The 25,425-nt window shown below is 39.1% G+C and overlaps 1 protein-coding gene across 1 annotated transcript; it reads right to left on the bottom strand.

Moving 5' to 3' along the window:
• Positions 1 to 590: 590 nt before the first annotated feature.
• Positions 591 to 23,367, bottom strand: LOC147375899 (vascular cell adhesion protein 1-like). The gene is made up of 9 exons (XM_086391476.1): positions 22,865 to 23,367; positions 21,847 to 22,125; positions 19,180 to 19,500; positions 17,435 to 17,701; positions 11,388 to 11,663; positions 9,036 to 9,356; positions 7,673 to 7,939; positions 5,135 to 5,401; positions 591 to 1,474 (listed from the first exon to the last, which is right to left on the bottom strand). The coding sequence occupies exons 1-9, from the start codon at positions 22,926 to 22,928 to the stop codon at positions 1,314 to 1,316; spliced, it is 2,223 nt and encodes a 740-aa protein (XP_086247602.1). The 5' UTR covers positions 22,929 to 23,367; the 3' UTR covers positions 591 to 1,313.
• Positions 23,368 to 25,425: the final 2,058 nt, after the last annotated feature.

Below are 25,425 nucleotides of genomic sequence, written 5' to 3'. Positions count from 1 at the left end.
CAGAAGGAAATGGCATCCCACTCCAGTATTCTTGCCTGGAAATCCCATGGACAGAAGAGCCTGGCAGGCTCCAGTCCATGGGGTTGCAAAGAGTTGGACACGACTAAGAACATACATAGGTATAAAATCCCCAAAGAAAGGAGGGGAAAGGTTAATGTACAATTCAAGATATTGTTGAAGTCTCAGTAACAGAGCTACAATCAATGAATGGCATCTAAGAGGCTCTGAAGAACAGTAATGCTCTACCTCTTCACTTGTTTACTTGCTGCCCTTTAACATGTCCATGTTCATCTGCATTCACTCTTTCTGTGCATACTATATTAAAAAAAATTTTTTTTAATTGCGAGTTCCAAGGCTACTAAACCAGGTATTTCAATTCAATAGGTTAGGATGAGGATGGCCCCAAGATAAGTAAATATCTGTAAAGTTCTCATGGTGATTCTGATAAAAGTAATCTGAAGAGCACACTTCAAGTAGATATTATTTCTGTGGGTTTGAACTCTCCGGTATTTGGAACTTGACATTATCAAAAGAGCTACAACATGATTAAAGGAGGCAACTTATAATAAATAAACACACAACTCTTTCAATTCCAGAAATCATCACTTTACTATACAAAAAACCCTAAACATTTACAAAAGAAAATCAAAAGAGGTTGAATTTTTAAATCACTTGGGAAAATTACACAAGAGTCTGTTGAACAAACAACATCAAAAAACGTCTCCGTACCGTGTCAGTACCACCCAGAGAAATCCAGTTAACCATTATCCTATAGGTTGAAGTGTTTAGTACCTGAAAGTCAACCCAGTGCCCTCTTGGTTTATCATTTGCCTATGAGAATATAAAACCCTGGTATCTTTACACAACATGAAATTGTTGCCCATGAACTTTATAGGAATAAAACTTTGTTAAAGGAAATAAAATATTAAAAAGATGACATAGCTCAGTTGCCAGTTGATATTAAGATGCATTAAGTTACAACAGTCAGTTCAAGCAACATTTTAATAATTTTAGATATAGTGACTCTAGTGTGCTGATATTCCAAGCAACCTTGCTACAGCATAGTTTTACATATATACAAATCATGTTATTGTATATACACATCAAGAAATTACTCCAGTCATCTCAGTGGTAGTGCCTAGTTTAAGCAGAAATTTTCCTTTGGCTTCTTGTTCACAGTAAGGCCATAGGCAGCCATTTCTTTCCAAGCATTCACTGAATTCAAGATTCAGTTTCTGTTTTCCTCATGGAATGATGAGCAGTATCGAGGATCTGAACTGATAGTGTCTTTGGTAGAACCTTTCAAGCATTAGCTACACTTTTGTTCTCTGTGCTTCTACAAGGCTGTATGACCCTGTCATGTTGGCTTTTCTAGCAAAGTAAATAATCATTCCAATGGCAGTTAATATTAAGGCGGATGCACAATAGAGCACGAGAAATTCAGGAGAAAAATAGTCCTTGTTACTTTCTCTTCCTGGAAAATAACAAAATGGATGCAATTAATGTCTGGTATAAAAAGAAATTTTTTAATAATAACGGTCACAAGTTTTATTTTAATAGTACCACTAGTTCTCTGAAGAAAAGTGAATTAAATCAGTGATAAGAACCAACAGGACTCCAATGCACATTTCTCTGAATTAATCAGATAATCAGTTAGCAGTTGCTATGGTCATAATGAGTCTAAAGATGACAGCTGCTGACTTTCACAAACTTGGATTCACATAGATGCAGGTCCAATAACAGGATGGAAGGAAGGGTGCAACTTTTTAGGGCTCATTTAGAAGAGTAAGAATGGGACAAGAGTGTTTGCTTTGGGAAATAAAAGTATGTACTAAAGAACTAGGACTCTGATTATTAATGAATTAAAATAACTAACCAATTCTCCAAGAAAGGTCTTGAAATACCTACAGTGCAACCATTATAGTCAAACATCATGTACGAGATAATAAGAGAAAGAATTCTTGCTGATGGTTTTCTTAGAAATATATAGAAAATTTTATATCTTGTATCTCTGAAGTAGGGCATCTCAATATACATTATTCTTCTTCAGCATTTATATCATTTCTTGACAATATGAAGTTCTCTGGATAGCTTTATATTTTTGCTTAAGTGTTACTTCCTCAAAGAGGCATTCTCTGACCTGCATTACCACCAGCCTAAATTAGGAATCTTAACATACAGGAGGAGAAGGGGGCAATAGAGTATGAGATGGTTGGATGGCATCACCAACTCAATGGACATGAGTTTGAGCAGGCTCCAGGAGCTGGTGAAGACATGGAAGCCTGGCCTGCTGCAGACCATGGGGTCGCAAAGAGTCAGACACAAGTAAGTGACTGGACAACAACAATGCATTTTTCCCCCTGTATGCTTTTATAACCCACTACATTTTCCCTCCATAGCCCTCATCACAGCTTATATTTAAACATTTGTGTGTTTGATTATCTATTAATTTTTGCTCCCTCCTTCAGACTGAATTACATAAGGGCATGTATCTAGTTTCTTTTGATCCACCACTCAATAGCTAGTAACTGGCTCACTGCTTGGAGTAACTTGCACCCAATAAATATCTTTTTTTCCCCCAATAAATATCTTTTGAATAGCAATATATAGTTTTCTTTCTACATCCTGTCATTGTCATTTAGTTATAAATCGAGTTCATAAAGTAATAGTGTCACAAAACTTTTAAATTAGTACTCTTTCTACTACACTAAAAATCATCTGACAGTTACAATAGTACTTAACATTTTAACCTTATAAGCACATCTGAAGAAGACAGCATGGTATTTACTGGCGATTCATCTCTATTTATATTTATGTTTTCACAGCACAGTATGGCCTCATAAATAGTAAGTTTCTTCAAGAGGCTTCTATATCGTTTCTGTTCTAGAAGAAATGAATGATTTGACATTGATAATCACTGCTTTATTTCTAGAGATTTCTAACCACCAGATGTCAACCAAGAAGAAAAGAATCACTGGGGTCAGATGAAAGGAAGCTGACTTTTGAATTATTGACGTTAAAAAAAACTTCATCATAAACATAATGATAATTACCCTATTTTTCTACTTTTCCTTACTAGAGTAGAACTAAGAGTATGAGAGTAATATTTTAATGACGTATTTATTATCATAATTATGCTTAGGCATCAGTATTGATGACATGGTAGGCAATGGTATTTCTGATCCAATTGTTTTCAATTTAATAAGTATTATACTGTCTTTTGCCTTTGGTTTTTCCCCTAGGCATCTGCAGTAAAGTACATTTTTGCTGCTGAGTTTGTTACCAGGGCAACCTTCAAATATAGTTTTCTATTAACTGTATCAATACCAAAAATTCTAAAGACTCCCAAACATTTCTATCATTGAAATACACTTGAGCAAATGTATTTCTAAAGCAAAACAAACCAAAATTAGTTTAAAATCTCAGCTAAATGCAAAGGATGACTAGTTCAAAATTCCCAGGAAAATGTCAAATTTTTGTTTCCATTCATTTGTAGTTAGTTGAAACCATATTTAGTTTGGGGGTTCTAGCTGAGTGCCCCGGAGAAGGCAATGGCATCCCACTCCAGGACTCTTGCCTGGAAAATCCTATGGACGGAGGAGCCTGGTAGGCTGCAGTCCATGGGTTGCTAGGAGTTGGACACGACTGAGCGACTTCACTTTCACTTTTCACTTTCATGCATTGGAGAAGGAAATGGCAACCCACTCCAGTGTTCTTGCCTGGAGAATCCCAGGGACGGCGGAGCCTGGTGGGCTGCCGTCTATGGGGTCGCACAGAGTTGGACACGACTGAAGCGACTTAGCAATAGTAGCAGCTGAGTGCCCACAATGTGCTTTAATTGTTCATTTAAGTAATGAGTGAAGAATAGCAAATATGTAAAGTTATCAACTTAATAAAGCAATTAGAAAAGACAACAAAGTATGAGAAAGTTAAAAAGAGGAGAAGAAGCTTTGATATGTCTTTAAAAGAGAATCATTGACTACAAAAAGAATTATAAAAATGTTAGGAACCCAAGTCCCTGGAACTAGGCTTAATTAAAGGTAGTCTGGAGACATCAAGGATTAAATAGGAATAGATGAATTTCAACCTACTCATAACTGAGATCTCAATCATCCAGAAATCTGGACGCATTGATTATATATACCCCTGTGTCATTTTGAGTGACATGATCCAAGGGATATTGTTGTGTTTCAAGGAGGTATTATGAAGAAAACATGGCAAAGCTTATAATCTTGAGAGATTTGATGAGATGAGTAAAATTTGAACCCATTTTCTGACCCAGGTTTAAATTCTCTTTACATTGATACTTGTTGTCTCTGGGAGCCCAGTGCCAAAGGCTCTTAAGAGTTGTATTTGTTTACAATCACGTTTGTTTCAAGTTTGGCTTCCAGTACACAGTGGGAGCTGCTTACCACTCAAGGCGTGGAAGACTGAGCAATAAACGCTGACACTTTCTACTTCCACTAATAAGATCAACAGATTCTACTGTGAGTTCACAGATGGATTGAAATTAAGCTGGCCCCTGAAATTCCTCTGCTGGGGCCGTTGCCCCCTCCCTCCCTTTCTCCATCAGAATACAGCAGGATGGACAAGGAGCTTAGATATTCTAAGGAAATAATTTTGTAGTCTAGAGACGCCTTTACATTGTTCAGCATTAAGATCATCATTCTCAAATCCAGAAAAGAGTCAATCTGGAAAACATGCAGTCACTTCTTGTTCAGAGAGTGATACTGTCTTCGGGTAGGAAGGAAATGGGTCTAGATAAACCTTTCTTTTTCCATGTGCCAATTCTACTTCTTTAGTTTTCCTATAACTCCCAAAGAAAGGTTTTGAAAATACATTTAAACACGCAAGATATGCAGGACCTCGGAGACCAATGATAAATTGTCAGTGTTTCAAATAGCAAATGGGAATTCTACACTGATTTATGATAAATGTCAGCATCCTGGCTAAACTCCTTGGGACACAACACCTGTACACGATTATTTTAGGAAACACTAAGAAATAACCATAATTGACATGGAATTCAGTTTCATTTTGCCAACTCATTCATCTAACCCTTGAAATTCTTTACAATCCACCAAGCTTCAGACCTGTTATAAAAATAACAAGAAACAAAAAAACCCAAACTAACCTTTAACATCAAGTGTTAGGCTTCTTAGCTGTGAGCCAACTTCATTTTTAGATTCACACTGGTATACTCCCGCATCCTCTAACTGAGCCCTGTGGATGGTATATGCACCACCTGTAGACTTTAGCACTATGTAGCCAGTCTCTGCTTTTTTCTTCAGAATTATCAAAGTTGGGGGAACATTCCCACATATACAGGAGATAATGACAGTGTCTCCTTCCTTGACCCTCTCAGAGGGAAAAGCTGTAAGTTGTATATCTTTTGGAGCAACTGTGGAAAGAATTTAAAGATACCTCTGATTGAATGAAATAGAAACAAATTCCATATTAATTTAATGACAGTAACAATAGTTGTCAAGGTGGTATTTGTGCTTACTGTTTGCATTAAATATTTAGAGGGACAATTAAAGAAGTCAAACATTTACTGGATTCTTATAAATGATCATAGTTTTAATAAAAGAAGACATCTCATGCTTCTCTCATGTCCCTTATACAAGGGTGCCAAACCCTCAGGCCATGGACTGGGACCAATCTGTGGCTTATTAGGAACCCAGTCACAAGCAGGAAGTGAGCAGCAGACAAGTGACGCTTCATCCGTATTTATACTCCTGCCCCATGGCTAGCATTACCACCCTGAGCTCCACCTCCTGTCAGATCAGTGGCAACATGAGAGTCTCATAGAAGAACGAACCCTTCTGCACTTGAATCACGCTGAAATGAGCCCCCTCCCCAAGCCATGGAAAAACTGTCTTCCACAAAACCAGTCCCTGGTGCCAAAAAGTCTGGGGACTGCAGCCTTAATGTAATTCTTACCCAACCTTAGCCAACGAATGGGTGTTTAAAAACAGTTGGAGATTTCAAATGTGGAAAATAACATTTTTTTTTGGTCACTAAGTTATGCAACTATTTCTTAAAATATAAAAGGCTTCTGAGTTTTGAGCTAGATCATTCCAGATCAAGAAATTAAGCTGTGCAGAGATGACTCTTATAATCCTTAACACACCAGTTGTTATCTTGGGCTTAGCATCGGACATAAAACATCTCTGTTAATATGTAACCTGTGGAGGGAGGTACCACATCACCATTGTATAAGTGAGGTTCCCATTAAGATTATTTGCTTTGTGACTTGATACTCTTTCCTGAACCAAATCTACATCCTAAGAGCTTTCTTTTTGGTAGTGCATTGTTTTTCCAAGTTTCTTCCTTTCCTTTAAAATACAAATAATTATTGTAACAAGGTAACAAGACAGTCACTAACACCTTAGTGGAAATAATACCAAGGGATAAGAGAGGAACTGACAGCCCTAGTGAAGAAGAGGATCTCGAACCCCAAAAGGGAAGATATGAGGGAAATCCAAACTGACCACTTCATGACTTTGCCCAAAACTGCCTAGAGCTTCAACCTGTCAACTAGATATTATTTTGTTCTCAGTTTTGCCTCTCCATCCTGCAAAGAATAGGTCTGGATCTCCTAACTTAATCCATCCTAGTGATTCTGTGCCATTAAATTTATGAATCAGAGTGAAAGGTCAGTGCTACTCAATCTCTGAATTTATAAAAGATTTAAGTGCCTTCTTAGGCTTCTAAGCAAATCCTAGCAGTCATCTTATGAGATTACCATGAGGAATTTAACCCAGTTAGATAAGGTGATTTTGTATGCTAGGTGCTAAGTCACTTCAGTCATGTCTGACTCTTTGCAACCCTATGGAGCATAGCTCGCCTGGCTCTCCTGTCCATGGGATTCTCCAGACAAGAATACTGGAGTGGGTTGCCATGCCCTCCTCCAGGGAATCTTCCTGATCCAGGGATCGAACCCACCTCTTACATCTAACTCGCATTGACAGGCAGATTCTTTAACATTAGTGCCACCTGGGCCCTAAGTAATTCCAAAATATGTTTGTACATCTTCCTATCCTTTTTTCAACACCATAATCAGTGCCTCATAAGTGTAACTGGAACTATTGGCACAGTTCCTAGAGCTAGCCTTCCACTTGAGGTTGAAAGAATTTTAAGAAAAAGATGGTAATAATAACCCTGTGTACAAGACAGCAAAAGAGACACTGATGTGTAGATCAGTCTTATGAACTCTGTGGGAGAGGCAGAGGGTGGGGAGATTTGGGAGAATAGCATTGAAACATGTATAATATCATGTATGAAACGAGTCGCCAGTCCAGGTTCGATGCACGATACTGGATGCTTGGGGCTGGTGCACTGGGACGACCCAGAGGGAGGGTATGGGGAGGGAGGAGGGAGGAGGGTTCAGGATGGGGAGCACAGGTATACCTGTGGCGGATTCATTTCGATATTTGGCAAAACTAATACAATATTGTAAAGTTTAAAAATAAAATTAAAAAAAAAAAAAAAGATAAGTGACTTGGAATGGTTCATGAAGAAGTACTATTCCAGATTTCCACGCAGAGCTCTTCAAAACGTTCAGTGCGTTTTGTTTTAGAAAATTTGTTTTAAAAGGCGTTTACTCAAAACCAGTAACACAACCAAAATAAGACTAGCACTAATAACTCATTTAATCACTTTAGCTCACCTTGGATAATTAAGTTGACTTCTTTTCTGCTTATTCCAGCCTGGTTAATGCCTTCACAGACATAAATGCCAGAATCTTCTATTTTTGTAGACATGAAGCTGAGAGTTGCATTCTCAGAAATAGGCTGTAGATCCCCATTACTTAGCTGCCTGCTCCACAAGATTTTGGGAGCTGGAAGGCCATTGCTAGAGCATGTCATATTCACAGAACTACCTTCCTCCAGGATGGAGGAGGGACTGACCAAGATGGCTGTATCCCTGGGAGCAACTGAAAAGGTAAAAGACACTTGTTAGCTTGGCTGTTTATACCCCAAGTTCCAAAGAGTTTTTATCAGTGTTGCAAAATTGGCTATGTATTTGTGGATTAGAACAGTTTATAAACCCTGATAACTTTACCAAAGGAGTTTTCTGCCCTCATTTACTTTAGCAGATACAAAATGATTGTTTTTGTTGTTTAGTCCCTAAGTCATGTCTGATTCTTTGTGACCCCATGAACTGTAGCTTTCCAGGCTTCTCTGTTTATGGGATTTCCCAAGCAAGAACACTGACGTGGGTTGCCATTTCCTCCCCTGAGGATCTTCCCAACCCAAGGATTGAATCCAGTCTCCTGCATTAGCAGACAGATTCTTTACCACTCACCCACCATGGAAGCCCTATACAGAATGATCCAGAGTAGAATATGAACATATCATGGATATTTTCTAATGGAAATAAATTCTATAGAAACATTCTTGTTGTCAAAAATGGATGGTCAATGATAGTGTGTATTGACATTTATAGTACATTAAACATGAACATGAAATGTAAATCGCCTATGAAAAGGTGGACTCTATTTGTCCACCTCTTGAATCTAGGCTGTCCTTGTGACTAACTTTGACCAATGTACCCTGGAAGAGGCAACTCTGTAGGACTTTCAAGCCTAGGCCCAAGAAGCCACCTTCATTTTCACTCCCTTGAAGCCCTGCTCTCTGGTGACTAAATCTATGCTACCTCTCTTCATATGAAGAAAGGAAGGTCCAGGAACTCCCAGAGAAGGCCCAGGCTTGTAGTGAGGCTACCTGAGACCATCCCCCCACTGAACTTCCAACAGACTGAAAATGAATATGTGAGTTCATCTGATATCATATTGAATAAACTGCTCATCTGACCTCTTCCCAAACTGCCAGCTTAGAATCACAAGCAAATAAACAGTTGTTTTAAGTTTGAGGGTTTTTTTTTAATATAAAATCATTATTTTGTAGTTTCTTTTCAATTATTTCATTTCACAATGTTTTTAACTATGAACTTCATGTTAACTATTACCTGGCAAACATGATCAAAAAAAAATTCACATTAAATTGTGAATGCATCACACATGTACTTACCATTAACATAAAGTATCTGTGTACTCTGCCTTTGTTTGGGTTCAAATTCCATTTCATCAATAGGTAACTGAGCTAGACAAACAAGAACATTTCCAGTATCTTCAACGGTGGGGATGAAGGTCATCTCTAAACTCTTGGTCTCTAGGGCTTTCTTACTTACATCTTCCAAAAAGATTTTATTCATCATAATACTCTCCCCTTTAAACAATTCAATCTCCAGCCGGTCAGAAGGATACACATTAGGAACCTTGCAGCTTACAGTGACTGGGTTTCCATTCACTAATGGACCACTCATTTCAATTTCTGGATCACTAGGGAAGGCTGCAAATATCAAGCAAAATATGAGGTTTATACGTGACACTAGAAGAAAAACAGAACTAGTCTTTATTAAGTGCAAAGTTTTCAAAATGAAGGTTTTAATTCACCTGGGATAAAATGATTACTAATAGATGCATCACACCATTAAATATAAATATTTATGATATCAAATATAAATAATGCTGGAAACAAAAAATACCTAGCACATCAAATCATTGAGAAATAAATATACTTCTTACTCTTCTCTCCTTAGTAATACAGTCTTGCTGACAGCTAAGGACTAGTCTTTTCAAAGGACATATCAGCTTCCACCATCTTACTTAGTATACATATATTTTAAACATTTTAAATATTTTCCATGATGTATTGGACGTTTATTATGTGCTAGTCCCTTAATATTCATTATCTCAGTCTTCAAAACAGCGTAAGCTAATGGGTATTAACTTATTTTAAAGCTAGAAAAACACACAGAGAATGCATTTGATAGCTAGGGAGACATTAAACTTATAAAGGCTAAGAGTCTGCCATTTGACATCATACCTAGTACGTCACCCAGCTGAGATCAGAATTCCTATTTCCTTGAGCTCAGAGCCCAGGCTTGGGTTCACAGAGCCGTGCAGTTCAGACATTTTTATTTTGAATGGCCAGGTTTAGGCAGAAAGTTTTAAAATGTTTCTTGAATAACACTTGTAGTTCAGAAAAAAATATAAGAGATTCAGATTCTAAGTAATATTTATAACACATCTCGATACAAATCAACAAAAGTGAGATGAGAACAGTTATCAAGAGCAATGCTAAAATTTTTTTCTCCTGAAGCAAAATGTTGTCAAGTGACAGATTCTCTAATGTTTCCACGTAACCATAAGGCTTCACTGCTGGTTCTCATTGCTGTTGGGAGTGTGCCTGCATCAGCAGCTCCTGGACTCTTGGTAATAAGATAAAGCGATAAATTAACCTGTCTTTTGAGAGATTCAAATCCCTTTACAGACATACTCTAACTCATTTTGAGCAAAATCCTGAGGGGTAACACAAGTTTGGGCAGGATTTCTGGAGGAAAATATCCACAATTGTTCTCTTGGATTCTTCTGAATAAAAATAAAAAAAAAAAGGCAGAATGTGTGTGCTGTGCTTAGTCGCTCAGTCATGTCTGACACTAAGTAACCCCATGGGCTATGTAGACCCCCAGGCTCCTCTGTTCATGGAATTCTCCAGACTGGAATACTGCAGTGTGTTGCCATTTCCTCTTGCAAATGATCTTCCTGACCCAGGGATCGAACTCGCATTTCCTGCATTGCAGGTGGATTCTTTACCATCTGAGCCACCAGGGAACTTTCTGATCACTTTGTGTATCTTGTCCTCATTCATTATAAACTGAGGAATTCCAGCAATGTCAATTCATAGAGGTTTTAAGCTCTACGATTTTGTTAAGGTGACAGGAATAGCAAGAAGTGTAGTATACGTATGTGGTATAAATCAATACTCAAATCCAGTGCAATCCTCTGCTGCTTCTTTTCACCTGAGCTGCTGTGCTGACCATCCCCGGTGATCATTCTAACTCCCAGGTTTTCTCCTGCTCCCCATTGCCTCAGGTCTCCATCCTGCCAATCAGCTTTCAAATGTGCCTTCAAAACAGTAGGTTTGGGCCTCACCCTCCAATTCAAATAATTCATCATCCCACCCCATTATGTGAATAGGCACTGTTTTTACTCTTTACAGACAACCATCTCTGTACACACCATGTATAACCAGAGTAGGGTGGGTAGCAGGGGACATGCAGTATGTTCAAGTCCATGATGAGAGAGTATAGACAAGACACAAACTAAGGATCAGGGATGCTGGATTCATATGCAATATACACATCAAAGTTGCATCAAAAACCTTGGTTTGGAGATTTGAGAACCATTCCCAATGTTAAATTCCCTTCCTAAACACAAAGATCTTGTTGTGTATCACAGATTTGCATTCCGCTTCTTCCAATGGAACCGGGAACAACAACAACAACAAAAATAGTAAACAGTTTTGAAATCTACTTACAGTAGAGCTCCACCTGGATTCCCTTTTCCAGTTTCTTTTGCCCACATATCACAGTGCACAGGTAAAAATGTTCGTTCTCAAAACTCACAGGGCTCAGTGTCAACGTGGACTTGGAGCCCTCCCTCCTCACCTTCCCATTCAGAGGGCTGTCTATCTGGGTTCTCCAAGAGAAAGATGGGGACTCGCAGTCCCTGACATCACAGGTCAACACGACTGAGTCGCCAACCTGAGCAGCAATCTGGGGTCCAGGAGAGATCTCAACAGTAAACATTTTCTCTGGTGGGAAGAAAAGAACAAGACAAAAATAAAATTCTTTCACCGAAGTTCAATATACAGTCTTTTTTCCCTTCTTTTTATCTAACATCTGTGCCAAGAATATACTATTCTTTTCCACATTGGGACTATCAGGAAGGGAACCACATCTTTTAAGAACAAACATACAGGATGCTGTGATTCATTCATTCAACAGAATGAACAGGGATAAAAATGTGTCAAGACAGAGATTGGCACCTTTTCATAACAAAAATTCATTCTCCACTCAATGTGTTTATCATATTCTTATAACTGTGGGACAATAGCTCAAAAATATAAGGTTCCAGTGTGTCAAGCACTGCTTAAACCACTTTACATATATGAAAATTATCTCATTTAATCCACACAACTTCAGGATCTGGTATCCTTGCTTCTTCTCCTTGACTCTGTCTCATTCTACTTTTCCTTATTTTCCTTCCCTTCCTCCTTTTCCTTCTCCTCCCCTTTCTTCTTGAGGAACAATAACACCACCCAACCTGCAAGTGGCAAAATTAGGACTTGAAGCCAGGTGAGTCTGATTTAAAATCCCAGCTTCTCACTTAAACAACTAAATCAAAATATCCTCAAGTGGAGATAAAACCAAATCTAAGGAAAGTACTGAAAAAAAGCTATATAAATATGGCTTCTGACTAGAAACATTACCTGTAACAGACCAGTATTTAGAGCTTCTGTATCAACAGAATATAGTTGTAACATGAAAGTCACACAGAATCACACTGAAAACACATACTGAAATCCCATTATCAGTATGAAATCAGTATGATTTCAGAATCACACTGAAAAGTCAAAATCTAAGCATTAAAGTGGTATGCAAGCCACCTCTTAAATTTGCTTAATACAACATAAAAATACTTTACAATTATTTCAATGGCTGAAATGCCAGGGCAAACTCCTAAGTCTGAAATATCTAGCAAAGTTCTTTGACTGCCAATGCAATCCCCGCGGAGCACCCCAGCTGCTTTAGGATGACTACTGTCTAGGGAGAAAAATAATTTTAAATCTTGACTCTATTCCCCTAGCAAAAGTGGGAGTGGTTGGGCACCTCTTAAAGTGACAGAGACTCCACAGAAAACTCACTAAAACTTGCCCTTGTAAATAGCCGGCTAGAGATAGAAAAAAGAAATCACAGCATATACATAATCCAAAGGCACTACATTTTGAAGGTTTCTCATCCGTGCCAGAAGATTTTTTTCAGTTTAATTTGTCTAACATGGTCATTATGGTATCTTCCAAAGAATGCTTCCCTCAAATTACCATAACAAACTGACATGCTATCAGATTTTTTAAGGAGAAAGTTCATTCAGAATAATAACCAGTGTTTCTGAATTCCTTATATGCTAATGTGAGAATGGAGAACATAAAGATCTACTTCCTGCCTGTGAACAGTCTCAGATTGTATTTTACAGTGGCTGCATATGTTACCATGTAAATGCATGACTCCTGAAAGAGTAACTCTGAGATAGAAAAAAATGTTAGTCGCTCAGTTGTGTCCGACTCTTCGTGACCCCATGGACTATAGCCTTGCATGCTCCTCTGTCCACAGAATTCTCCAGGCAAGAATACTGGAGTGGGTAGCCATTCCCTTCTCCACTTCTCCAGAAGATCTTCCAGGTCTAAGATAACTGAAGTTCAATTCTCTCTTCAGCACTTAAGTTGCTAATGTCCTGTGATGCAAAATGAAAAACCTAATCCCAGGACACGTTTCCTTTTCACATTGAAATGGGATACAGCTAATCATAGGGTAGAGTTATTCCAGATGAAAGATTAGCTTTACATGCTTTTATCAGTGTAATGTTTTTCCTGGTTTCTTGAGAAGTGCTGACCTAAAAGCCAACGGGTTCCTCTTTTGAGAGAGTTTGATTTGTATCTTTTTAGCCATGTAAGTTCAAATTTCATGTTTTCATATTTTAAAAGTATGTTTTTAATTTATGTTTACAAGTTATTCATTCAGTATCTACTGAGCACCTCTACATGGCAGGTACTTGTAAAACACACACACACACACCAGTCCCTAACTTTAAGGAGTTTCCAGTTTAATGGAAAGACACACTTACATAAGGATTGGCTCTTACTAAAAATATTTAAATTATCTATTTATACATCTGCCAATCTCTAGATTATAAGTTCCTCTAAGGTAATCACTGTAACTTTTTATGTCTGTACCCCCGGGACCAAGCACAATTCTTCAATTCTTGGACAAGGCACCTTAATTAATGTATGTTAAACTGAACAACCTAGGGCTAGACATCCTGGAATGTGAAGTCCAGTGGGTCTTAGAAAGCATCACTATGAACAAAGCTAGTGGAGGTGATGGAATTCCAGTTGAGCTATTTCAAATCCTGAAAGAAGATGCTGTGAAAGTGCTGCACTCAATATGCCAGCACATTTGGAAAACTCAGCAGTGGCCACAGGACTGGAAAAGGTCAGTTTTCATTCCAATCCCAAAGAAAGGCAATGCCAAAGAATGCTCAAACTACCACACAATTGCACTCATCTCACACGCTAGTAAAGTAATGCTCAAAATTCTCCAAGCCAGGCTTCAGCAATACGTGAACTGTGAACTTCCAGATGTTCAAGCTGGTTTTAGAAAAGGCAGAGGAACCAGAGGTCAAATTGCCAACACCCACTGGATCATGGAAAAAGCAAGAGAGTTCCAGAAAAACATCAATTTCTGCTTTATTGACTATGCCAAAGCCTTTGACTGTGTGGATCACAATAAACTGGAAAATTCTGAAAGAGATGGGAATACCAGACCACCTGATCTGCCTCTTGAGAAACCTATAGGTAGGTCAGGAAGCAACACTTAGAACTGGACAACAGACTGGTTCCAAATAGGAAAAGGAGTACGTAAAGGCTGTATATTGTCACCCTGCTTATTTAACTTATATGCAGAGTACATCATGAGAAACGCTGGACTGGAAGAAGCACAAGGTGGAATCAAGATTGCCAGGAGAAATATCAATAACCTCAGATATGCAGATGGTACCACCCTTATGGCAGAAAGTGAAGAGGAACTCAAAAGCCTCTTGATGAAAATAAAAGAGGAGAGTGAAAAAGTTGGCTTATAGCTCAACATTCAGAAAACTAAGATCATGGCATCTGGTCCCATCACTTCATGGGAAATAGATGGGGAAACAGTGGAAACAGCGTCAGACTTTATTTTTGGGGGCTCCAAAATCACTGCAGATGGTGATTTCAGCCATGAAATTAAAAGACGTTTGCTTCTTGGAAGGAAAGTTATGATCAACCTAGATAGCATATTCAAAAGCAGAGACATTACTTTGCCAAAAAAGGTCCATCTAGTCAAGGCTATGGTTTTTCCTGTGGTCAAGTATGGATGTGAGAGTTGGACTGTGAAGAAAGCTGAGCACCAAAGAATTGATGCTTTTGAACTGTGGTGTTGGAGAAGACTCTTGAGAGTCCCTTGGACTGCAAGGAGATCCAACCAGTCCATTCTGAAGGAGATCAGCCCTGGGATTTCTTTGGAAGGAATGATGCTAAAGCTGAAACTCCAGTACTTTGGCCACCTCATGCAAAGAGTTGACTCATTGGAAAAGACTGATGCTGGGAGGGATTGGGGGCAGGAGGAGAAGGGGACGACAGAGGATGAGATGGCTGGATGGCATCACTGACTCAATGGACATGAGTTTGGGTGAACTCTGGGAGTTGGTGATGGACAGGGAGGCCTGGCGTGCTGCAGTTCATGGGGTCGCAAAGAGTCAGACACAATTGAGCGGCTGAACTGAACTGAAGTGAACTGAAGCTGAACAAAAGCACATACAAGTTCATAAGAAGTATTGAATGTACATGAAGGGATCAAAAACTAGCTGTGCCTAACACAAACTGGAATTGGGAGGCTGACATGAGCTTGATCTTGAAGGATGGATAAAACTTTGCCAGGTAAGGAAAGAAAGGACATTTGAAGCAGCAGTTATAGCATAAACAGACACAGTCACCCACAAAGATGCAAAGGTCATTTCTGACCAGATTCTGAAGAGTTCTATGCAACTATTTTAAGAAATGTGAGTTTTAATTTATATGCAATTAGGGTCAAATTGAAGTCATATAAAACATGCAGTCTTCTTGTTCAAGTAGATAACTCTGATAGGAGAAGGCAATGGCAACCCACTCCAAGTACTCTTGCCTGGAAACTCCCATGGATGCAGGAGCCTGGTGGGCTCCAGTCCATGGAATCGATAAGAGTCAGACACGACTGAGCGACTTCACTTTCACTTTTGACTTTCATGCATTGGAGAAGGAAATGGCAACCCACTCCAGTGTTCTTGCCTGGAGAATCCCAGGGATGGGGAGCCTATGAGGTCACACAGAGTCGGACACAACTGAAGCAACTTAACAGCAGCAGCAACAGCAGTACAAGGCATTATGTTGGGGGACAGAATGTTAGTAGGAGAACCATTTAAAAACAATTAGCCATAGTTAAAAAATCATGGAGTTTGGAGGTTAAACGGGTCTATGTTAAAATCACAGTAAATGCCACGAATGAGTTATGTGATGTGGCAAATTGGAACTATTCTGAGCCTGAGCTTATTCACTTCATAAGGTTGTGGCAAAACCTAAAGCGGTAACATTTATAAAGTAGCAAGGAAACTCCTGGCAAGTATTAGATGTACAATAAATAAGAGTCATTATTAATCTCTGTGAGACACTATTCTCTCATTGCTAAAATGAATACAAAGTACTTACTCCTTAGTCATTCTTAAAGATCACAGGAAACATGTAAAGTGCCTGGAATATAGCTGATGGTCAGTAAAGGTTATTTAGGAATATCTTTCAGGAGCCCATGGTGGCTCAGACGGTAAAGCGTCTGTCTACAATGCAGGAGACCTGGGTTCCATCCCTGTGTCGGGAAGATCCGCTGGAGAAGGAAATGGCAATCCACTCCAGTACTATTGCCTGGAAAATCCCATGGACAGAGGAGCCTGGTAGGCTACAGTCAGCTCCTCTATCCATGGGGTCGCAAAGAGTCGGACACGACTGAGCGACTTTCACTTTCCTTTCAGGAGCCCAAATGAGAGATGATGAAGTAAAGCTATGGCAAGAGGTTTAAAGAATAGAGGTCAGATTCTAAGAGGGATCATTTTGAAGTAGAACCAACAGGTTTTGATGATATGGAACAGGAACACGAACTTCAGAGTAAACAGCATATATCCATAATACATAGCTCAAATATTGGAAGTGACAAGGGAAGAGGACTAGACATGGGACACTGAGAATACTAATATACAAGGGGCAGAAGGAAGAGAGAAAGCCAAGGGCTGAGGCAATGAAAGAATGATGAGAAATGAAAAGGAACCAACACAGCAGAACCGAGGAAGCTCTGGCAGAAAAGATTTCATCCAAAAAGCATGAGCAAGGTGAGTATATAATTGTGCTACAGTACAGAACAGACAAATGGATCATCATAAAACATAATGAGGGTTTCCCCGGTGGCTCAGACGGTAAAGAGTCTGCCTGCAGTGTGGGAGACCCGGTTCAATTCCTGGGTTGGGAAAATCCCCTGGAAAAGGAAAGGGCAACCCATTCCAGTATCCTTGTCAGGAAAACTCCATGGATGGAGGGGCCTGGCAGGCTACAGTCCATAGAGTCACAAAGAGTTGGACATGACTGAGCGACTTCACGCACTCTCTCAAAACATAATGAAGTATTTCTGGCACTGAAGCTATTTCACTATTGCTTAAATCTGAATGACGGCACCTTTTTCAATTGTTGCTTACCTTGAACAATTAATTTCACCTCTTTTCTGTCTTTCCCAACAGGGTTATTTCCTTCACACACATAAATCCCAGAATCTTCTGCCCTCATAGAAATTAAAGTGAGAGTTGCATTCTCAGAAAGGAGCTGTAGATTCCCATTGTCTAATTTCTTGCTCCAGAGAATCCGTGGAGCTGGTAGACCTGCACTGGTACACGTCATCGTCACGGAGTCGCCTTCCTGCAGCCTTGTGGAGGGATTCACGGATATAGCTGTGTCTTTGGGGGAGACTGAGAAGGCAGGGCACAGTATTAGTCATTGCTAAGCAGCATAATGGTCCCACAGGGCGACTGTAAATACTCTCATGGACTGTATTTACAGCTTTCTCAATCTGACAAACTTACTCTGCCAAACTAGTATAAGAATTGCTGAGTCATGAAAATTAGTCAATCCAGTTTCTGACTGATTTGATGGAGTTACTCTTTTTGATAGTTGGTGTTTTCAGATGGCCATAGACACTCAGAAATTAAGAAAAACCCTTAGAATTATGTGATTCAATCTCCCAGGTAAGGTACAAATTCCAGCTCAGCTTCCTTGCCAAATGTTCACGCAAGACAGCTTCAGTACTTCTGGGGCACAAGGCAGTCCACGGCCTTATAGGAAATATTGTCCATGTGATTTTTGGACAGCTCTGATTGTTAGAATGTTTTCCCTCTATTGAGCTGAAATCTTTCTCTTTGTAACTAACTTCTATACACCGGTCATAGTTCAGTCCTCTATTGCTAAAGAATAATCCAAATTTCACTTCTACATGACAGCCATTCAGATACTTAATTATAGCTCTCATTTCCAAGTTTGATATTCTCTAGGAAAAATATCTCCTATTTCTGACTATTCTTCTCAAAGCATTGATAAAATTCTTTCCATCGCATTCTGTCTCAGCTGAACATGTTGTAGAAGGCAATGCTCCTTTTAACTATGGTGTCTAGAGAAGACCAGGGCATTTTAGTCTAGAAAGAGCACAGTGAGTCACTCCTACACAACTTTGGGATGACAAGACTGCCTCAAATCCCCCAGCCATCTCCGAGAGAATGGAGACAATCAAATCTCATCTCCTCTTTCCCACCCCATGCACATGTGTCCAGGTGTGCACACACATATACACTCACACACAAAGTGCTCTTGTAGAACTTCTATACCTTGATATTTCAATGCATGATATAAGAGTTTACAAAACATAATTTAAAAAATTTTATCACTTGAGCCTATTATTTCTCACTACCCAATCAGGTGGTGGTGATTTAATCAAGTAGGGTCCGACTCTTGTGATCCCATGGGCTATAGCCCACTAGTCTCCTCAGTCCATGGGATTTTCCAGGCAAGAGTACTGGAGTGGGTTGCCATTCCCTTCTCCATGGGATCTTCCCAATCCAGGGATAGAACACTGGTCTCCTGCATTGCAGGCAGATTCTTTACCAACTGAGCCACCAGGGAAGCTTCCCAATCAGGTGGTATTATTATTATTCCCCTTTGATAGACTGAGAAATTAAGTGAAGCAAAATCACAATTAATGAAGCCATCCATACCTTAAGTTCAACTTTCTCAACCTTAATTCGGTGTGCTTTTTATTGCAGTTGACAAGAATTATGCTCTCAGTGAATCAAAATGGTATAAAAACTACAAACATGTTTCTTCTTGACTATAGCTGCTCAGTTTATTGCTGTGTACATCCAAGAGTATATTCCCATAGACAGACACAAGTACTTACTGTAGACTTCCAGTTCTTTTGTAGTTTTCCTTACTTTGGGTGGAGAATCATCATCATAAATGTGTAAAGTAGCTTGACAAACAAGAGCTGTCCCAATATCCTCATCAGTAGGCGAGAAGGTCACGTCCAAGCTCTTTGTTTCCTGGGCCTTTTTTTCTGAAGGCTCCAGAAAGTCCTGTACTTTCATGGGATGGTTGCCTTTCAACAACTCTATCTCCAGCCTTTCAAATGGGTAAACCTCAGGCACCGAACACGTGACTGTGACTGGCTTCCCGACCTCTGGGGGGCTACTCAAATGAATCTCTGGATCCTTAGAGAAAGCTGAAAAAGTCAAACGAGTACATGCCTGTGGATTTTTTGTTCATATTGTGTAAAGTCCCTTACGGGAGTTGGTGATGGACAGGGAGGCCTGGTGTGCTGAGATTCACGGGGTCGCAAAGAGTCAGACATGACTGAGCAACTGAACTGAACTGAACTGAACTGAATCTGAGTCTAATATTTTTGTGAATACAATCTTAATACAGCAGAATGAATTGTTTAAATAGCCTTTCATGGTTTGGGGTGCATTCAAAATCAGAACAATCTGTTAGAGAGTTCTTCAGTTCTTCTGATTCTTCATGTACAAAGGGTTGCATGTTGCTAAAGTAAAACGAGGGAGAAGAAACTTATGTTTATTGAATACTGATACGTGCCCATCCTTGTGCTATTCATTTAACACTGATGACTTTATTTGATACTCACAACAACCCTAAGAAATAGGTACCACATTTCGTAGATATGAAAGCATAGACTCAGCATATTTGCATAACTTTCCTAAGGTCACACAGCTAGTAATGGTGAAGCTGGGATTTAAACCCAAGATTTTTATTATTCCATATGACTACTGGGACTTTCATTGTGTTTATATCACAGTCTTTTATTTTGGTCAGGGTAGATATATTTCATCTTACAGATAAGGAACCTGAAGCTTAGAATATCATTGCAAAGAATAATTATTAGGTAAGACATGCTAAGAAATGAAAAGAGCAGCTCAAATAATTGGCTTTGAACAGGCATTCATCCACCAGAGACGTACACCTGGGCAATCTTGAAGTTATGGGAAGGCAGATTTGCCTCCCAAACGCCTGACTCAACATCTAACTAATATCCCACTTGAAATTTTTAATGCCAAGGAAAGCACTAGTTCAGTGAGCCATTGCTTTCTTCACAAGGCTGCTTTCCGTTGCAAACCGCCATGATGATAACATATTGGCTTGATTCAAGACTGTGAAATAAGAAGAATACAAAGGTCCCAACTCTAAAAAATACTATAATCAAATGTGGAATGGAGACAGGACTGTTAAATATAATGAAAAACAGACACTCTTGAAGAAAAAAAAGAACAAAAGAAACTTCAGGCAAGATAACTAAAGCCAGAATGGCCTTCATTTTCATTTTTAAATCTTCAACTGTTTGGTTCCTGCAAGGAGAGGCAAAGGAAGTGGCAAAAATTTGTTATGTGAAGAAACAGTACTTTTCATTTTTCCACCAATAATTTTGTTCCTTGTATTCTGAAAGAGATGTGCCTATAATCCACATAGTTTGCTGTCAGATAATGTAGGAACTGCTACTTTCCCCTGTATTTACATAAGGGAGCCTTTCATGGACCTCAGAAAGCTTCGCAGCCATAAACTCTGCATGTACAACCAGCATAATTGAAAGCAGCTGGCCAAGCACAGTTTCTTGAGAAGCATTAGCTACATAAGGGATTATTGAAGAATCAGTTAAGGTTATTGGACCAAGTTGAGCTCCACTATAGCAAAAGAAAAGCAAAATAATTAGAAAAGATAATCAAATAAGATCTTCCTAAAGAGATGACGATCAAGGATTCCGGTTTTCTGGCAGAAGCAGTAACCAGAATGCAAGCGATGTATTTCAGGTTATTTTTTCACTCCTTTTTGCTAACTTTCTTGCTGGATTGAGAATGGACTGAAATACATTTTGGTAGGCTAGTAAACACAGGCTATTCATTCACATTCACTAGGCAAATCGAGTTCATTTTCCAAATACCCTTGAAGTTAAGCTGTTGAGCATTAAGAGTTAATTGCACCGAACAAAAACAAAAGTAAAACCTTCTAAATTTATCTCTGTCGAAGTCAAATGAGTGAAAAGTTTACAGATATTTTTCTTCTGTCTAAGGGGGAAGCTTTTGTACCAAAGCCCAGTATTAAATTATATACCTCCTCCTTAAACTTTAAACTAATTTTAAGTACCAAATTGCATAAGAATAAATAGAAAATCCCTGAAGTATGGAATTCATAAGTCATTTGGACATATGGACAAGTAAACATGCAAGAAACCAATTGAATTAAACACACACACACACAAATAAAATAAAAAGAACCTTAGAGAACTTCACTTTATGGCTAAGAAAACTGAAGCCTAGAGAAGTTGAACCTCACCCGTGGTCACCATATTTGTGGCAGAGTTGGAAACAAAAGCCAAGATTTGGGTCTCTAGTCTGGTGGTAGATTCAGCTGTCTTCTGGATTTCTTGCTGCCCTATGTCCCCTAGCCAAGAATCTGGACATGAGTATTCTTTTTATTTTTTTCTTTTAAAATTATCCTTTTAGAAAATTTATTTTAAAGCAAAATGGAGAGAAAATCAAATATCGACTGAAATACTTACAGTAGATCTCCACTCGGATTGCTTTCTCCAGTTTCGCAGCCCCGCAAATCACTGTGCACAGGTACTGGTGTTCATCCTCGAAACTAACAGGATCCATGATCAGCGTGGATGTGGTCCCTTCATTTCTCACCTTCCCATTCAGTGGACTGTCCATCTGAGTTCTCCAAGAAAATGATGGAGACTCACAGCCTGTTGCGCTACAAGTCAGTGAAACAGAGTCACCAATCTGAGCAAAAATCTTGGATTTATCTGGGAACATGTCAACTTTGATAGCTTGAGCTGTGAAGGCAAAAAGAGAAAAACAAGCTTACCACTGGTCTGTTTAGTATTCTACTCCATCTTCTCTGTTCTAGTATAACACTCAGATCTGACTGCTCTCTTTCCTAAACTGCTTCTAAGTAACGCAAGGCAGCTCAGGAGTCACTGCCAAAAGAAGTTGTTAAAATCATCTTTGCTTCTGAGAATTCTCATTTCTGACCTTGATGCCCATATATTAGTTGTTTTGTCACTTGCCAAGTTTTATCTCATTATCAAGCGTAGGAAACTAAAGAGACAGTCCTTCCTAGAAACAGAATCCAATTACTCACGCAACATTTAAAAAATTCAAAAAACAACAACTTTGCTGCTCTAACTATGACAATATAATGGTACATATTAATAGCAGTAGTCAGTAGCACACTAAAAGTTAGGCTAAATTAAGTTTTTCGATTCTTTAAAAATCCAGGGCTACCCTGGTGGCTCAGATAGTAAAGAACCCACCTGAAATGCAGGAGAGTTTGATTCCTGGGTTGGGAAAAGCCCCTGGAGGAGGGCATGGCAACCCACTCCAGTATTCTTGCCTGGAGAAACTCCATGGACAGAGAAACCTAGTGGGCTACAGTCCATGGGGTTGCAAAGGGTTGGACATGAATGACGAAGTACGCACATTGCCCTTCTTTATTATCATAACAAGGTGAAGTCAAAGTCAGGGCTACAATGGAATGCTAGCATTTGGAGCAAATCAAGGAGAAGAACTTACAAACTGCAAACACCATCCAAAGTATATTTGAGACTCCAAAGATCACAAACATCTTCTTAGGCATTTACACTGCTGTTCTTATGAGAAAATAATGATTCCAAAACGCTTCTTTCTGTTCCTCTTGAAGCTTCCTGGGAAGAATCTTGAGCTCTTAAAGCCGGTGAGGTTCGGTGAGGAATGAAATAGAAAGTCGGCTCTTTATATAGGGTCTTGTTGCACAGATGCAGAAGCAGAGGAAAATCCCCTCAAGGGGAAACCTGAAACAGAGCCAGAAAAAAAGTTTAACTGACACCCAGCCAAGTCCGCATTAACCCCTTCTGTGGCACTCAGTACTGAAACTGCTCTGTCCATCATAGAGAAAGAAAACACTTCTAAGGCTAAAAATTAAAACTTTTCCTTGCTTTTCATTGCAAAAGGATATTTTTGCATGAAGCTAATGTTTGTTTCAGAATGAGATTTTCTGAATCCAACTGGAGAGAAGAGAGACAGAGAAAGAGTAAATTACACTCTAGTTCTTGAAGTGGCTGAACAAGCACTATGTCATGTGAACTGATTTTTCTCCATTATGAAGATATGTTTGCAATTCAAAAACAGAGACTATATTTTCTCTTGCAAGAAAAAGGAAAAGATGCTTTCTGTTGATGAATTATTTTTAAAAAGGGAGACAGCGTAGCTTCTGAGTTTCATATATTTTATTCACAAAATAGTTTTTTAGGCAGCAAAAATCAAGTTTCTGAAATGATTTTCTTGAGTAGAGAATAATGGAATGCTACCAAAAGAAGATAAATATTTTCTTCTTTTGTTTTAGAAAAGTTATTAATTCTCAATTCAGTTGCTGGATAATTGAAAGTCTTACATGCAGACTCATATGCAACTGATGGAATTCCTCTGAAGTGTTAAATCTCTTAGAATGTGAGACTTAACTACAAAAGCTTAAAACATGAAAAATAATTTGTTCCTCTTATATGAGATGAGGACAACAATTTTATGCTCTTTATTTCCCCTCTAAGGAAATGACTTTTAAAAGGTATTTTTAAATAGCTGTTTTTGCCTTGCACACGTGTACTTCAGTCTTTGCATAACACCTGCCCATCATAAAGAAACCAGAACGGCCACTTCCTTGCGATATACATGTGCAGGTCTTTCTCCCCCGTGGATCATCAGTTCCTACCATGGTCTCAGATCAGTTCTTGTTCATCATTGTATCTACTTCTGCCTTCCCAAAGTCTAATGCATGTTTTAACACTTAGCGGGTACCAAAGAAGTGTAACCATAAGTAGTTTAAATTAAAATTTAATTTGGAAAAGAAACTTCCAAAATGTTAGCAATAATATGTAACTACTGCATGAGAAAAAATGTTGGATTCTAAAAAAAAAAAATCCCAAAGCTCACAGACTCCAAGAGATGTGTACAATAAACAGCCCTGTGCCTTTTGACAGAGGAAGACCATAACTGAGATTTGGAACTAATAACTGTTCCTCAGGGCTGGAGACGTTCTGGACCTCCTCTTGGGTGCAGAGGAGGCTCCCATTCAAGGATGAGGAGAGAAAAAGAAGTGGAAGCAGCTACTGACTGTAAGAACATGTAAGTGTGACTTCATTTGCCAAATAGCTAAGGATCAGAAAAGTAGCTTCAGGCAAAATTAGCTGATGAGCAAGTAATCTACTTGCTGATGATGCTGTGAAAGTGCTGCACTCAACATGCCAGCACATTTGGAAAATTCAGCAGTGGCCACAGGACTGGAAAAGGTCAGTTTTCATTCCAATCCCAAAGAAAGACAATGCCAAAGAATGCTCAAACTACCGCACAATTGTACTCATCTCACACGCTAGTAAAGTAATGCTCAAAATTCTCCAAGCCAGGCTTCAGCAATACGTGAACCGTGAACTTCCAGATGTTCAAGCTGGTTTTAGAAAAGGCAGAGGAACCAGAGACCAAATTGTCAACACCTGCTGGATCATGGAAAAAGGAAGAGAGTTCCAGAAAAACATCAATTTCTGCTTTATTGACTATGCCAAAGCCTTTGACTTTGTGGATCACAATAAATGTGGAAAATTCTGAAAGAGATGGGAATACCAGACCACCTGACCTGCCTCTTGAGAAACCTATATGCAAGTCGGGAAGCAACAGTTAGAACTCGACCTGGAACAACAGACTGGTTTCAAACAAGCAAAGGAGTACGTCAAGGCTGTATATTGTCACCCTACTTATTTAACTTCTATGCAGAGTACATCATGAGAAATGTTGGGCTGGAAGAAGCACAAGCTGAAATCAAGATTGCCAGAAGAAATAGCAATAACCTCAGATATGCAGGTGACACCACCTTTATGGCAGAAAGTGAAGAGGAACTAAAAAGTGTCTTGATGAAAGTGAAAGTGGAGAGTGAAAAAGTTGGCTTAAAGCTCAACATTCAGAAAACTAAGATCATGGCATCTGGTCCCATCACTTCATGGAAAATAGATGGGGAAACAGTGAAAACAATGTCAGACTATTTTTGGGGCTCCAAAATCACTGAAGATGGTGATTGCAGCCATGAAATTAAAAGACGCTTATTCCTTGGA

Source organism: Bos grunniens, chromosome 3 (assembly GCF_055505025.1).
Source record: "Bos grunniens cultivar Pamir isolate PY7600 chromosome 3, Bosgru_T2T1.0, whole genome shotgun sequence".
Classification (NCBI taxonomy): domain Eukaryota; kingdom Metazoa; phylum Chordata; class Mammalia; order Artiodactyla; family Bovidae; genus Bos; species Bos grunniens.
This window is presented reverse-complemented; position numbering and strand designations above follow the sequence as displayed.

Bases quoted from the DNA above. Each gene is read 5' to 3' on its own strand.
- LOC147375899 (XM_086391476.1), bottom strand. From the start codon at position 22,928: ATGCCTAAGAAGATGTTTGTGATCTTTGGAGTCTCAAATATACTTTGG. The intron at 22,126-22,864 runs GTAAGTTCTTCT...TTGCCTTCACAG, and splicing joins TTGGATGGTGTTTGCAGTTT to CTCAAGCTATCAAAGTTGAC. The intron at 9,357-11,387 runs GTAAGTAGATTT...TGATATTTGCAG, and splicing joins AATCCAGGTGGAGCTCTACT to CCTTCCCTAGTGATCCAGAA.